Raw genomic sequence first — 15,347 nt, 5'->3', positions numbered from 1 at the left:
ATTCAATCTAGAACTATTCACTAACCCATTGACATAAGGTACTTCTCATTTATTAGACAAAGAATTTGGATGCCTTTATCTCCTAACAAGTTTATCCTAATTAGGTTTACGCTTCTGTCCTTTTATTTGATTAATGCTTAACCCTTTTGGCTATTAGTTTTGTTGCTATTATTTTCTTCTCAGCAGGTCTCTTGCTCCTCCCCAAGGAATGTATATTATCTGGTGCTCATGGATCCTTTCTTCTCACGGATTATCGCTACCTTGCTTTTCACCTAAGTATTATAATGATATTTTGATCTTTTCTCTCACTCAGGTATGCCCCTTTTATTATTTGTATAATAAAGTACTTCAATCCTGGGCTAGACTGCAATTTTTCTTACTCTGTTCTCTCCTACTAGTGCTCATCAGAACGAAGAATCTTGTAATCTTTTTGCTTATCTAATATAATATAAGGCTTTGGTTGTTTACTAATCATTTTTTTTTTTTAATACATTCTTAATCAATTTATTATTTACTACTTCAATATCTAAATATAATAATTTTTAAAATTCTATTTTAATTGATACAATTATTTTAAAATTGTAGGAAAGAAGGTGAAAGATTTTTGAATAACTAAATACAACTATAATTTATAAAATGAAATAGTACAACTATTGAGGGGCAGCACAAACAAAGAACACGTGTGACTGCATACAAGTGGAGGAAAGAAAGTACACGATTTTTGAATAACTAAATACAACTATAGTTTATAAAATGAAATAGTGCAACTATTGCCTATGGCACAAACAAATGTAATGAAAGAGTAATGATAACATACAATTATTACTCTTTTTTATCGAGGTGAGTTATGTGATTGTGGAACTATGGTAAGAAACTATATATGTTAAATGAGAATAAATGTAGGTGTAAGAAACTTATGTTGTTCAAATCATTTTATTTTGTATCATTTCAACCTTTGTTTGTAATGAAACCGTTGAACAATGAAATAAAAAATTTGCATTTCTCTATTTTATTATTGTTACACTTAAATTTCAATGTGTTGCATTGAATATGAAATTTTGAATGTCTAGACTCGACATTTTGATGCCATGTCTACAACCCATTAAATTAAAACCCTAATACAAGAAAATGCAAATACTTTGCTAAAATGGTGGTTATTATTTTTCTAAATTGGATTTGAAATAATAATATCACCACCCCTATGACCAAAGTCACCACACTACAGAAATAATAATTTATTGTACAAAATAGTACAAACTAAATAATCACCTTTCTTTAATTCATGAAATATTTTGTTGCTTATTAATTATAGAATTTTGTTTTAATGATCAAGAAGATGAAACAAGAGAGGATTTATAGTTACAAATACAACTATTTTTTATGCCTTCCCATGCATTTGAATGCTAGGTTTTCTTAGGGCATATTAAAAGCACAATGGAACACTACAACAACTTGAGCTCTTTCAAAATAGATACTATTATGTACAAGAATGACTTATATACCGATTCATGTTACACATAAAAATGCTCAAGACAATTTCAAGAATGTCAAGTTACTTTTTCAATGCTTTTAAAATTTAGCTAATTCTAAATTTTATAAAAATGACTCAAATTAGTGAACTTCCAAAGAGGTTACTTGTGTGTATACTATCTCTTCATTTTTTATTTTAAAATATAACCCATCCCTTGTACCTCCTTATGGTACAAGTGTTAACATACCATTGGAAAAATAATCCTTTAGACCACCAAATCCCATACTCATTGGAACAACTAACTATTGAACCATTCTAGGTATATGTAGTGCCCAAACATTCAGACTTTCATTTCTATAATTTATTGTATATCAATAATTAGCCGATAGGCTTTCCTTTTGGAGTTGCCTCTAGCCAGAAATTGTCTCACATCGGAAAAATAGTTGTCAAAAAACTTCTCAATATACATATGTTGCTTCTTGGGAACAGTGTAAGAAGAAGGTTGGGTTGAGTGCGGTTTGGTGGAGGTTGAAATAATGTAAAGGGTTTGATCAGAGAAGTGACCCATGGATTGGATAAAGCAATTATTGAAAGCTTTACAACCATTATTGAGATCTCCAGCTAAAGGATCTTAGTGCATGTTAGTAGTTAGACCGTGGGTTAAATCAGAGTCTCCCCATAGATCAGAGCAAAAGTGGGGCAAAGTAGAGCATTGGAGGCGGCTACCATGTTGAGGATTGGCTTGGCTAGATCTAGCATTGATCATGGAAAAGAAGCTTATCCCGATTTCCATATACAATCACCCAATGTGTTGTGTGGACGAAGCCTTAGAGTGTGCAGAGGAAGGGCTTCTGTGTCTCAAGGGTTTTCTAAGTGCCGGAACAATTCCACTGTAGACATTTAATGACAATAAATATAGAGTTATAGAGGTGGACAAGAGCTCAAAGGAAACGAAAAGGTGCAATGATCGCATTCAACGGGGCATTCTTTGGTTTGTGTACGCAAAGATGTAAAGAAGCTAATGGAATGGTACATCGCCATGCCCTGTAGATTAACTCCCGATTTGTACCGAAGCTACAATTATGTTGGAATGCACCATTCTGAGAACCATGCACTTTGTTACTAGAATAGTGCTGCATTGAAAGTCTATAGAGGCATGAATTTCCAGTTGTAGAGATTTAAAAAAAAACCTTAGAAACTGGAACAACTCTGCATTTTAAGACTTTGCCATATTAATTTCCAATCATAGAGGGAAAAAAAAACCTTAGCAATTGGAACAATGCTGCATTTGAAGATTTCACCGATATTAATTTGCAGACGTACAAGAAAAAAACCTTAGAAATCGTTGCTTAAGGAAGAATCAAGGTTATTCTCATAGAAATTAATTCTAAATTTGACCAACTTGCTTGGTCCCACGTGCTACGTTTGGTAGTTTCTAGGTTATAGGTGGTTTACTGTTGTATATAGCTTGTGTAGTTTGTAAACTATGTGAATTATAATTACTATTTTTATCAAGTTTTGTTTTTTTATTTGTGTAGATTAAAATGATGAATTATAATTACTATTTTTATGAAGTTTTGTTTTTTTAAATTTGTATAGATTAAAATGATTATTTTTTATGGAGAAATATTTAAAAATCATTTTATATGTTATCGTTAGATTTCAAATTTTGTTTGGTGTAAATAATTTTTTTTTTATTGTTTAGCATAAGAAAGGTTTTTTTAGGTGTATTGTTTGATAAAGTTTTATTAGTATAAATTGTGTAAGAACAATTATTGTATTTATAATCATACGATAAGTTGGATTTGAAATGAGATTTGATAGAGCATCATACAATAAAAAGGTGGCAGCTTCTAGATCTTAATAAGATACGCATTCACAGAAAACAATGGCCTAAGATTTTCAAAATAAATGCATTAGACAAAATCGAGTTAACTAAGTCGCTTAACAATGAATAATGAATAGTTTTTTGAATCTTCTAGAGAAGGTTAGGAATTTAGACCACTCAAGAAGCCCTCTTAAAATGGGAATTGTTCACCTCATCTAAATGGTACCTTAGTGGTTTCCATCCCGGGTATTGTTGAAGTGCATTCTCCTATCTAGGCCCATGCTAACAAGGATGATTGCACCCTGGATAGTAATGCTGGATGTACCATACCCAAAAGGAAATTAAGGGGAGCAAGTAAGGCTAATGTTGGAATGGCTATGAAAATTGGGAGACCACCAACCAAGATCCTTTGTCAGAAGCAGACAGTAAGAGATATAGCACAAGACAAACAAAAGACCTTGGAGGAGATACAAATACAGAAAAAATGAATATTATATCATGGAATGTGAGAGGGCTTAACAGCCCCAGAAAGCAGTATGAAGTCAAACAAAAGATCATTGAATTGAAAGTGGACATGATTCTTTTGTAGAAAGTTAAAATGACAATGCAAATGTTTTCAAAAGTGGATGAGTACATTTGGCTGGATGCAAAATTCTCTTATAGCGTAGCGACAGGTTCTTTGGGGGGGATAACAACTCTTTGGAATCATGATATTGGCATGGGTAGCGAGGTCCTCCTAAACCCCCATTTCATTGTTGTTGGCTTTGTCTCTAAAACTCATAAATGGAACTTGTTTAATTTATATGTCCCCAACACTCATAATGGGCGCCTTTCAGTATGGGAGGAGGCAACGAAGTTGCTGACTTGTTGAAGATTGAGAACATGTTGTGTATGGGAGACTTTAACACCCCTCAGTACCCTTCAGAGAGGATGGGCGACTTGGAGGACTTCTCTGAGAGTATGTATGACCTAGCGGACTTCCTGGATCGGAATGACCTTCTTGATATTGATCTCCAAGGAACCCCTTTTACCTAGTCAAACATTAGATTTGGAAACAACCCGATTCATGTTAGAATTGACTTGTTTTGTTCTTTATTGATTGATACATTCTCCCGTATACCTCCCTAATGGTGTATCTGAGGACCAATAGTTCATTAAGCTTTTATTTTATAATTATTAGTATTTCTTTCAATAGAATAAATGATACTATCTTTTAACTCTTGAAATCTATTGCACATGAGCTTAGTTTTTTATGTTTTGCAACCTTATGTGATCAATTTTGGTATGCATTGATTGGTTTTAGTATTGATCTTGTGTTCCTTATTGATTTTGCATTTTACATTTAAAATATTTTGTCAGACTAAGAGAATGAGCTCTACCCTCACTTTTAAAGTATTGATTGTTAAATTACTTTGTTTCTTAAATTCATGAAAAATATTCACTCACAAATTATAACATTTCACCTTTTGAAATAGATACGATTTATAATTAGGAATAAAACAAATTTTTTTCATGTATTTTAGTATAGTGCTTTTTAAGAACTTGCAAAAGCCACAAACTCTATTTCACGCTACTATTTAGTAGATTGCTTTCTATAATTTTGTCATGCAAAAGTTCAATTATACTTTCAAATTAAATTCCTATCGGTGTACCTCTTATACCTCTTTCTAGTGCAAGTCCTAGTTATAATAATGTCAATGGACCCTTGGTCTATTGGTGAAGTTGAATGGCTCACAAAGAGCCCACCAAGGATCCAGTCTTGCTAAGTGCAAGGCTTGAAGACATCATAAAGGATGAGGCCAGGATCGTGCCCTGGGTGAATTTGACAGTGTGGATGCTCCTTATTCTTAGCTCTTAGATAAAGAGGTCTCAGGCAAGCGTGGGCAAGTTCAATTATACTTTCAAATTAAATTCCTATCGATGTACCTCTTGCACCTCTTTCTAGTGCAAGTGCTAGTTATAACAATGTCAATGAACCCTTGGTCTATTGGTGAAGTTGAATGGCTCACAAAGAGCCCACTAGGGATCCAGTCTTGCTGAGTGTAAGGCTTGAAAACATCATAAAGGATGAGGCCAAGATCGTGCCCCGGGTGAATTTGACAGTGTGGATGCTCCTTATTCTTAGCTTTTAGGTATTCGATACCTAAAACTTATTTGTGAAAGACCTCCTCCAAAAAAAATTATAACAATAAATAGTGCAATTCAGGTGCTGTATCGAGGTTGCCCACTATGGAGTCCTCTCTAAATCCATGCACTTTGGTCGGTATAAATACTGGTAAGATTATACGGTTTCCGTAACTGTAGCCGTAGTTTCTGTTTTCCAACTATTTTTTAAAACCGTATTCTTTCTCAGGTTCGCGTGTCAGCAGCTGAAGTTATTAAATTTCAGGGTTTCAAGGCCTTTTTTGTCAGCGATGAATTCGATGCTTTTGACAGCTATATTGGCGCGACCATGATAAATCCGACATCAAGTCTAAGCTCGCTAGACTCTGAGGTATATGTCTAACTGGTTTATCTGAAATTTGACTGAGATTCGGTGTTGCAGAGGCATTTGTAATTTTTAGCCCAGATTTTCACATAAATCGAGTTTATTATATGGATGGGCTCTGTTCTGGTATATTTAATGGCGTGCTTTAAAAGTATGAGGATTTATAGCCATGAGGATTTTTTACGCATTTACCGTATCAACCTTCTGGAGGCTATTCATCTCACTGTTAGTTATAATGTAATGTATTTTCTGGATTTTATTTAGGGTTTTTGAGAGATTTGCAACCTGTGAGAGTGAGATTTTTTGTGATTTTTAAGCATCTTCTAAAAATTTTAATTTGCGATTGCTAAGTAAGACGAATATTGTCAATCCAGTTGTATTTTTGCTGAGACCAGTTGATTTCTCTGAAAAACAAAGTTAGAGTGGAAGTTTGTTGTCAAGTTAGGGTTTCTCGGGGACATTTGACCTATTCATGGCAGGATTTCTGTTTGAGTGGCTGTTAAAAATGTGTGAATTGAGAGAGTTGGAGGTTCTTTTTGTGTCGAACTGTGTTATTGTTGATTGACTAGAATCTTCAGGGAAAACAAGACAGCAGCCGACACTTGATCTCAGCATAGCTATTTCCTTTTTCAAAACAGTTTCTTCGGCAATGCTTTGTATTCTTGTTGTGCCATAGACTGTTTGGTGTAGTTGACTGTATAAAAAAGCATACCTGTTTATCTATCTGTAAGCTCGATGATATATATGTTCCGTGGAAGATTGCTAATTTTGTTGTGAAACTAGTAAATTAATTGCAAAACAGTATTTAATGGAATATTGCAACTAATGTAGGGTTTTCCTTGCATATTTGAGTGATTCACGATTATATTTCTCTTTGTTTTGCTTTCGAAAGTTCTGTAATAAGCATTGTTGAAAGAGTTTTGCGCTCAAATGTTTGATGTGTCTGATATGCCATAAACTGGATTGCTTGGAGTTGCAGGAAGGTGTTCTGCTTGTTGTGGTATGACTAATTCAGTTTAAGATACACTTGATCATCGGCTCGGGGCAATCATCACGTGTGAATATGTGCAGTCACTCAAAAGGCAGATTGAATGTTCCTTAGTTGGAAGTGTGATTTGTTGTCACATGATGTTTTCAGTTAGCAGTACACTTTTTGGGGTAATATTGAGACTGTTAAGATTCTTGTATGTTTTATGCGAGATACTTTGCTGTTTTGGTCATGAGAGGACATTACATGCACATATCAGAGAAAATTCTGCACTTCATCACGCTGGTTCGGTCAGTAGAAGTTTATTCTAAATTTGATAGACTCTGGATGCTGGTAATTATCTGTTCCTGCATTTGATTAGACGTGTTGTAATTGAGAAAGAATCTCTTGGGATTGCAATGAAGAACTTACCTGGAATCCCAGGGACATGTGGTGGTCTTCTTCTCCGTGTAGGGCAGTTTCTGTTTGCTGCGGCTTCAGTTGTTGTGATGGTAACTGGCGAGGAATTTTCAAGTTACACAGCATTCTGGTGAGCCTCCTGTCCATTCCCTGACTTATCTTTGGGTTTCTAGGAATTGAAGCTCTGATATACTGCTTTATTTATTAATTTCCTGAAGGCTTTTTCTGCCACAAGCTGTTTTGTATTACTTAATGAGAGAGATGCACTCATATTCCCAATTGGACTATGCAATTTCTTCTGTCCTATTACCATATATTTGCCACTGTCGGCATTAATATTTAAATTCAGAGTCCAAGAAGGTCTGCTCCAGCAGAGCTCCGAGTGGGGGTTTTGTTTAAGGCATTTGAATGTGGTTTGTCTTGCGTAGTATTTAGTATTTGGTTAATTCCTCTGTTTACCTTGAGAAAGGTACTGTTCGGTAGATGGCTTCTAAGTGGAAGATGCAATTCACATGTCCAAGAAGGTCTGCTCTAGCAATGCTCCAGAGTGGGGGTTTTGTTTAAAGCATTTGATTTTTAAAAAGGAGTATCTGGGACGCAAAGCTCATTTTGTATGTTGAGTTCATTATATGAATTTCTGATCTTTTTGTGATTTGTACTCTTGAAGAAGTTCAGCTGTGGTATTAGAAGATTTATTTTGGTTTGTACTTGTTGGAGATTTCTTATAGGTATTTCACAGTGCATCCAAAGATTAAGGTTTGCAAATTGGTGAGGTTTTTTTTCCAGTGTTTCACCAGCAATGAGTTTCCAAATGATCAGCAAATAGAACATTCTGGGCATCCCTGCATTATAAGCTAGATGCTTGAGGAGTTTTCTTGTTTTTGGCATTGCAAGCCATTATCTACTAGCATTTTATTGAGGGTTGATTTTAATGTGTGAAATTGTGAGGAAGATTTGATTCTTTGATCCTACGAGAATTTAGCATCTTAAAGACCCTAGGAAGTTAAAGACCCTGGGAAGATAACACAATGAATGAGGTAATCCAACTAATTTGGGTAGTTTCCAGGATATTGAGCACATCAAAAGTCATCACTTATCTGGGACTGCCGTACTCAAAATATTTGCAGAAAGCAGATTGAGCAATCTTATGCTAATTTGCAATTAATGATTTAATCTATGGACCCGTTTCACTATTTCTTGTTCACAATCTGAACGAATACAATGAAGATGTTATTGCAGCCATGAATACTTTTATGGTCCCATCTATTAGTGATGCTATTTCCTAATTAGTTATGTCTATGTTGGCTATTTTAAGGGAAGAACAAGATGTTTCTAAAACTACTAATGTTTTGGTAAATAAAATGAGTAAATTCAATTAGTGTGAGAGAAAGCTGAAACCTTTCTTGGCTATTGAGAAAACTAATGCAGTAAACAATGATGGAGAGATTTGTCTTGGAGCGTGAGGAATATGTTCAGAGCTTGAAAAGATGATTCTATAATTATGCATGCAGCTACTAAGGATGATGATGTGTGCAACTTAAGTGAGAAAACACCAGCCTTGATTGCACATTTGGAACTATCAAATCAAGTTGATAATACCAGTGCAAAAGTTGGGATAGTCAAAATAGTCCAAAGTAACGAGAATCGGAATCGGCACGACCGAATCGAATCGTGAATCAGGGGTGAATCGCCGGTGAATCGGCAAATTTGAAAAAACCCTTTAAATGTAGAGATTTTAACAATTTAAGACTTATTTCATGCACCCTTTATTGAATATAACTTAAACACACTACAACATCATCAAATAGAAGTTGAAACTTAACATATATAAACATGGAAGTTTGTGTTTACCACATGGGGTAAAGAGTTTTTATAAGACAGCTTCACATCCAACACCTACTCCAAGTGCTTCAAAGCATATCACCCCTCTCGAAAGGCTTGCTCTATTGTTCTCTCCACCACAGACACTCCATGCCTGCAACAGCTTCAGGTCTCATCAACTGGTGAGACTTCCCACGACTGATAACCGCAGCGACTGGGGGTCTAGGGGGCAACGCCCCCAGCGGGGTCGAGGGGCAGCGCCCTCGCGGGGTCCTGGGGCAGCACCCCGGGCGCGCTCCCTGTCGCGATATAGGGCGGGGTCGAGGGGCAGCGCCCCCATCGCCAAAACCAAATTTGCACTCTGAAACCCACACAAAACTATATGGAACACAATGTTTTTGTGATTTTCTTTTGATCCCACACTCTTTCTGGGAACCGCTGATGTTTTACTACCTGATTATGTCTTTCCCTTCCCTTGGGCATCATCCGTTATGCATTCTAAACATTTTTTATTTGTCGTCGTTTTTTTTTTTTTTTTTTTTTATAACCTATGGTTCTTCTTTTCTCTTCTCCTCTCTTCTAGTCATGCTTAACAATTAGAAGGCCCTTTAGGGTTATAACAAAGAGGAAAGGTAAAAAAGAAAGCAAAAAACATAAGTGATTTTTTTATTATTTCCAACTAAACATGCATGTTGTTGCCAGCCGATTTTTGGCGATTTCTAATGGCGATTCAGGCGATTTTTTGAGTGAATCGCCGATACATGCGATTCAGGCGAATCACCCGATGAAATCGCCGATCACGATTTCCGACTCCAAAAAAATCGGGGTGCATGAATCTGATCGCTGAATTGGCGATTCACGCGATTTCAGCGCGATTCTCGTTACTCTGCAAAATACAATATACATTCATTTGATGGGCGTGTTGAGACCAGATATGATGAATTCTTCAAATCAGCCAGTGATGATGATTCTACATTTTACTCGGATGATGATAGTTGGTGTTTGGTTTGACTTTCAAATGAAGCCTATGCAGAGGAATGACCATGATGATGACAGTAATAGGGAGTTGGAGAGTGATTTCTCAGATCTCCAGAGGCATCCAATTATTTGGAGCACAGTGAACATGTCTTCTTTGAACAAAGCAATCGCCCATTTAACACAGGATCTGGATGTGATGACACGCATGTATGATGATTATCCTACATGGGACAAATTTCCATTGATTGTGATTTTTTTTTAATTTTAGAGCACAATGCATGCATGGAGGATGGCGGTGGTGGTGCTGATTTTATTTTTTGAGATCAAATCCGATTTATCATCACATGTAGCTGACTTTGAGCCAAGGTTTAATGATTTTGATGGTTTAGATCTGCAATCTACCACTGAAAATGATAATAGAGAGGGGCAAGTGATTTGGGACAGCCTTGTTATGAAAGTTCTGATTGTAGTATTTTTCATAGCAAAATTTATATGCTATTGTGTTTCCACTATGCATGCCCTAACAACTTAGGAATGGTGAATGGATGCTTGGGCTGCTTCCAAATTGCCCAAATTTGCTAGGGACAGTCCCACTTTAAAGCACTCAAAAACTTTTTTTCACAACTTCTGCCCTCCTTTTCTTTGTCATGTTGAACATTATCATTTGGAATTGATGCTTGGCAGCAGGTTACAATGTATAACATTGTAATCTAACAAATTAACAATAGACCTGCTGTGTATATTTATTTTCAGATTGTTGTTTTGCTTCTCCCTAATTCCAGGGTTATATTGCTCTTTTATAAACACATCCCTATTATGTTATAGCTACTATGATTTACATTTTATAATCTTTATTTTTTAAAGTTTATGTAAGATTTAAAATTCTTGTTTTTTGATATGGCACCTGTAAACTGAGAATTTTGATGCACTCAACCCTAGACGTAGAAACATGACAAGTTGTGTGGTATTATTGTTGGAACAAGATGAAAGGCATCAACCACATCAAAGTTTAACTTGCAGGATATCTAGAAGTGATACCAAAACTTAGTAGTCAAGTAGAGCCCAATCTTACATGAGAGGGTATGACCTTTCTTCAAATGAGAAGAGGCTGCAGCATATGTAGCAGCCTACAGCCACAGTGACATGCTTTGAGTCTTAAGGCTTTTCTAGCTACTATAATCATGAATCCATGATATGCAAGATTTATTATGATCTATGACTAAACAATTAAAGTAGACAACAAGCAGCGATTATAAGCTCTATGAACACTTGAATATGATGAACTATGTCATGAATGATTAATGATGTGTAGTTGTGTATTGAACATTTTTTTCAATTTATGCAATTTTGAATTGATGAAAAAATACTCAGCAAGTACTTATCACATACAAGTTGTGGACATCACTATTATGATTTATGATGTGTGAGCTTTTATTCGTATGATCGCAGGTATGCTCCGAAATTGGAGCCTCATCACAAGGGGTTGACTGGAGGATGTTTTGTCCCCATCCCCCCATCCCTGATTTAGGGGACATGTAAAATCTTCTAGAAATGTTGGTGGGGCACATTGCTAAAGCATTAGTACCTACCAAGTTACTGATTAGGTTTCTGGTTCAGATTTGGGTTGAGAACACGTTTCTGTGGTATAGTCAGAATATGAAATGAAGTTTGGTTCTTTAGTACAAAATTACAAATATAATGTAAAAATTACATCTATCTATATGTGTGTATGTGTGTATGCAGCCTAGAAGCATGAATTATGATTAGCATGCCACATAGTATCATATAAACAACAATAACAACTGAACTTGTAATCATAGCATCATTATCATAGCGTATATACTTCAAGAGCTGGACTCGGAGTGCCAGCTTTGAACTGGAAGGAGCACACGTGGTAACTAAGCCTATTAGTGTTAGGAATGTCAAGCTTAAATCCTATCTTGTGTGACAGCCTCAGTTGTAAAACCTTCTGTTGGTTGCAAATGCCTAAAGGTGCATTGTCTATATCTTAAATTTTTTCTAACCACAACTTTCTGCAATTACTAAGGTATTGGTAATACTATTCTTCTGTTGTTGTACTATTCTTCTGTTGTTTTTGTTCTAGATTTGACTGTATAAGTTTTTTTGAGCAAATGTTTTGGGGCATGCCCTGTGACACATCATCAGGATGCTAGAGAGCATCAGGAGGTGATCCAACATTAATCTAGAAAAATTTGATGCGGCATTTTTTCCATTGCACCCTCTTTTGTGAAGCTTTTTCCTGTTTTTGTTAATAGTTTGCATGAAATTTACTTGCTGGGAGTCTAGCTCCTGCCCATCCGTGCCTTTGAGGTAAATTACAAAGTTGAATGATTATCTGAAATGTAAAGGCTTGTGAAGCTTCAATCTTTCAAGCACATCAAGAACTTGTCATAATATTAATATCATCTCCACTCTTTGAATATAAAGAAATATTATTTGTAATGTTCATGCAGCACCCTGAGTGAAAAAATAAAAATGTACTGAATCCTCCTCTTAACAAATGTTGATATTTGACAAATTTTTTGAACGTTTGAGAGAGGTCACAAGCAATGTCAGTGATTATAGATGGAATAAACATGGATCCCTAATTTTAATTCTCTTAAATTAAAAATATAATCAAGAAGGCCTATTTCCTGCCATAAAGATTATGTGATTACATATTAAATATATCGGGATGCAGATTTATATTCTGCTACCAAATTTGGTCACAATTGTTGGATTTTGGTTTATAATTGGTAAATTAATCATGGGGATGCATAATGAAAATTGAAAGCTTAAAACAGAGCTACACAAAAAACCATTGGTCAGAATTTACCATGATGCTTTCGTTTGTTTCAGATATTAATGATTTTTTTACAAGGATTTTTCTTATTCCTGCAGTTATTTGGTTGCTGCAATGGGTTTACAATTCTTGTGGAGCTTCGGATTGGCAACTCTTGATGCGTATGCATTATTAATTAAAAGAGGCTTACGGAATCCAGTGCTGGTTAGCCTGTTTGTGGTGGGAGATTGGGTATGCAAACATGGTCATTTTTATAGAGCTTCCAATCCTTTTCTTTATTAACATGCTTTCAGTATTGGAAACAAAATTACCATCATATCGAGCTGTATTAAGAATTCTATTTTGTCAATTTTGCCACACCACAGGTTACAGCTACACTTTCATTTGCAGCAGCATGCTCTACAGCAGGAGTAGCTGTTTTGTTTGATAACGATCTAGGGTATTGTGCACAAACGGATTGTCGCAGGTACCAAATTTCAGCTTCATTGGCTTTTGCGAGTTGGTTGTTGATTGGATTATCATCCCTCATAACATTCAGGCTTCTGGCAACCGGATGACTAGCTTATTCAATATTGCTTTCAGACATATTACAGAAGTTGTTAATCAACGATATACTGTGTATCTGTGATCATTTAAGGTGTTGAATTCATTCTTTTAGCTAGTAGATTACTGAGAGTCATGGGCTGTGCTGAGCTTATACAGGACAATTGTAGATATCATTGATCACATATCTCAAACAGTGGTTTTAACAAACAGTCAAAAGGCATGCAGGTGGTGCAATGATTCTTTTCAGTTTTAACAAAGATTCATTTGATATACCTTGGCTTATTTGAATAATTGAAATACAGCTATGCTGATATTTTAGGCTAATTTGCTATTGTATATATAGATGCAAAGACTACCCTCTGTTAATGTTCTCTCATTTTGTCATCAACAATACATACATGATGTTTTGCAACAAGATGTTCGTGTATAAGTGAGGGTGGATTGGTGTTGATATTGACATTCCTTATGGAGGTCACACCAGTTCACTGCTAGACTGTGGGTGAGCTCTCTACAGAAACTTTCGGTATCACAAACTGTTACGACTATTATTTACAACTAGAATGTGTTTTAGCATTCCTGCTAGTTTAATATCTTACATTTTTACTACTGTTGATTTGATTTCCTACAATTTAGACAGTGTAGATAGGTTTTATTAAATGGAAACATCAAAGCATATATTATTATATAGATGTTGGAATCTCTGTCTTTATTATAACGGATTACAAAGATACTGGTAAGTATTAATTTAAACTAGAAGCTTCCTCTGGCTAAGTAGCCACATGTAGGGGATCTTGTTTGTCAAAGTCACCTTAGAGTGTTGAGCTTGGCCTAAACTTGCCTTTGGGGGCTTGAACCTTGGTAAATTGGCTTGGACGAAGGTTTATTTTGGTTTATTTGCTCTTAAGCACCAAATTGATACCTGTATGAACATACAAATGGGTTTTAATATTTAAATGTACTCGTCATCATCATAACTATTTAAATGTACTCATCATTTGAATGAAGCTTACATCCCAAATAAGCCCATTGAGACCTATTGACGTGTTTCATCTTATCCTCTCCTATATGCTAAGATTACACAAAGATCATAGGGGTAATTTTCAAGTTCCTTCTAGGTTGGAGAAGTTGAATGATAAATGTGATATATTCATATGAGGGGACTTACATTATGTTCCTCAAGTCAGCTTCAAACAATAGTGGCTATGGAATTTTTAAATGGTAATGCAACAAGAGTACTTTTTTATTTTCACAAATATACAAAAAGTAAATGAGAGTTGCTCTAGGAACTTTATTTCAATCCTAAGAATTTGAAAGATGAATGTTGATGAGGTGGAATCTATTAAACTTTGTTTTTCCAAATTTCACAATTAGGCAAAGCTAGTGCAATTTTCAAGGGTTGTGCAAAGGATTTCTATCTACCAACAAGTGCCATCAAAATGAACAATGTGCATCAAAGAGATAAAGCATCTAGGTTAAGGCTCATAACCAATTTTCCACTTAGGACTTACCTAAGAACAAAAGGCATGAGCTAGCCAACTTAACCATACAATATTACCCATCACATTTATCTAAGGACTCAAATAAATTTATTCTAAGTGAGGGAACATGTAATATGCAAGCTCTAAGATACATTAAGAAATCACCAAACCTAGATTGTGTCACCTTAGTCTTAATTAGGGTTAGGGCAAAGAAAGATGATCTATAATTAATGCATGGGTGCACATGGACCAATCAAGAAAAACCACTCCCTTAGTGGGGTAACAAATGCCTCATTCAATAAGAGAGTAGGGCAACACGAATGAACCCTATGCATTAAATGCTCCTTTGCAAGAATAGCCTATACTTGATTATGTCCCCTAAATGTATGAGCTCTAGACAATACTACATCCAACTCATCTACACTAACATGCTATACTTGATTATGTCCCCTAAATGTATGAAATCTAGACAATACTAAATCCAACTCATCTACACTATCATGCTTGGACTCTAGAATAGTAATTTATTGTTCACACCTGCTAAAGC

The 15,347-nt window shown here is 35.5% G+C and overlaps 1 protein-coding gene across 5 annotated transcripts; it reads left to right on the top strand.

Moving 5' to 3' along the window:
- The first annotated feature begins 5,603 nt into the window (after nucleotides 1-5,603).
- Nucleotides 5,604-13,895, top strand: LOC149544807 (CASP-like protein 5B1). Of its 5 annotated transcripts, none has more exons than XM_089795382.1 (6): nucleotides 5,604-5,793; nucleotides 6,767-7,108; nucleotides 7,199-7,304; nucleotides 12,875-13,007; nucleotides 13,142-13,242; nucleotides 13,479-13,646. In XM_089795382.1, the coding sequence occupies exons 3-6, from the start codon at nucleotides 7,264-7,266 to the stop codon at nucleotides 13,573-13,575; spliced, it is 372 nt and encodes a 123-aa protein (XP_089651508.1). In that variant the 5' UTR covers nucleotides 5,604-5,793; nucleotides 6,767-7,108; nucleotides 7,199-7,263; the 3' UTR covers nucleotides 13,576-13,646. The 5 variants fall into 5 exon arrangements, with proteins under 5 accessions (XP_089651508.1, XP_089651506.1, XP_089651503.1 ...); XM_089795380.1 differs by adding an exon at nucleotides 13,735-13,895 and having other exon boundaries at nucleotides 5,608-5,793; nucleotides 6,767-7,304; nucleotides 13,479-13,547; XM_089795377.1 differs by having other exon boundaries at nucleotides 5,608-5,793; nucleotides 6,767-7,304.
- Nucleotides 13,896-15,347: the final 1,452 nt, after the last annotated feature.

Source organism: Cupressus sempervirens, chromosome 8 (genome assembly GCF_028749045.1).
Source record: "Cupressus sempervirens isolate cs-2001-9-10 chromosome 8, ASM2874904v1, whole genome shotgun sequence".
In the NCBI taxonomy this organism is placed as follows: domain Eukaryota; kingdom Viridiplantae; phylum Streptophyta; class Pinopsida; order Cupressales; family Cupressaceae; genus Cupressus; species Cupressus sempervirens.
The sequence above is the reverse complement of the archived record's forward strand: the minus strand, read 5'-3'. Positions and strand labels throughout refer to the sequence as shown.

Excerpts from the sequence above, each read along its gene's own strand:
- LOC149544807 (XM_089795377.1), top strand. The coding sequence starts at position 7,174 with ATGAAGAACTTACCTGGAATCCCAGGGACATGTGGTGGTCTTCTTCTC. Across the intron at positions 13,008-13,141 it reads TGTTTGTGGTGGGAGATTGG|GTTACAGCTACACTTTCATT; the intron begins GTATGCAAACAT and ends GCCACACCACAG. Across the intron at positions 13,243-13,478 it reads GCACAAACGGATTGTCGCAG|GACAATTGTAGATATCATTG; the intron begins GTACCAAATTTC and ends GAGCTTATACAG.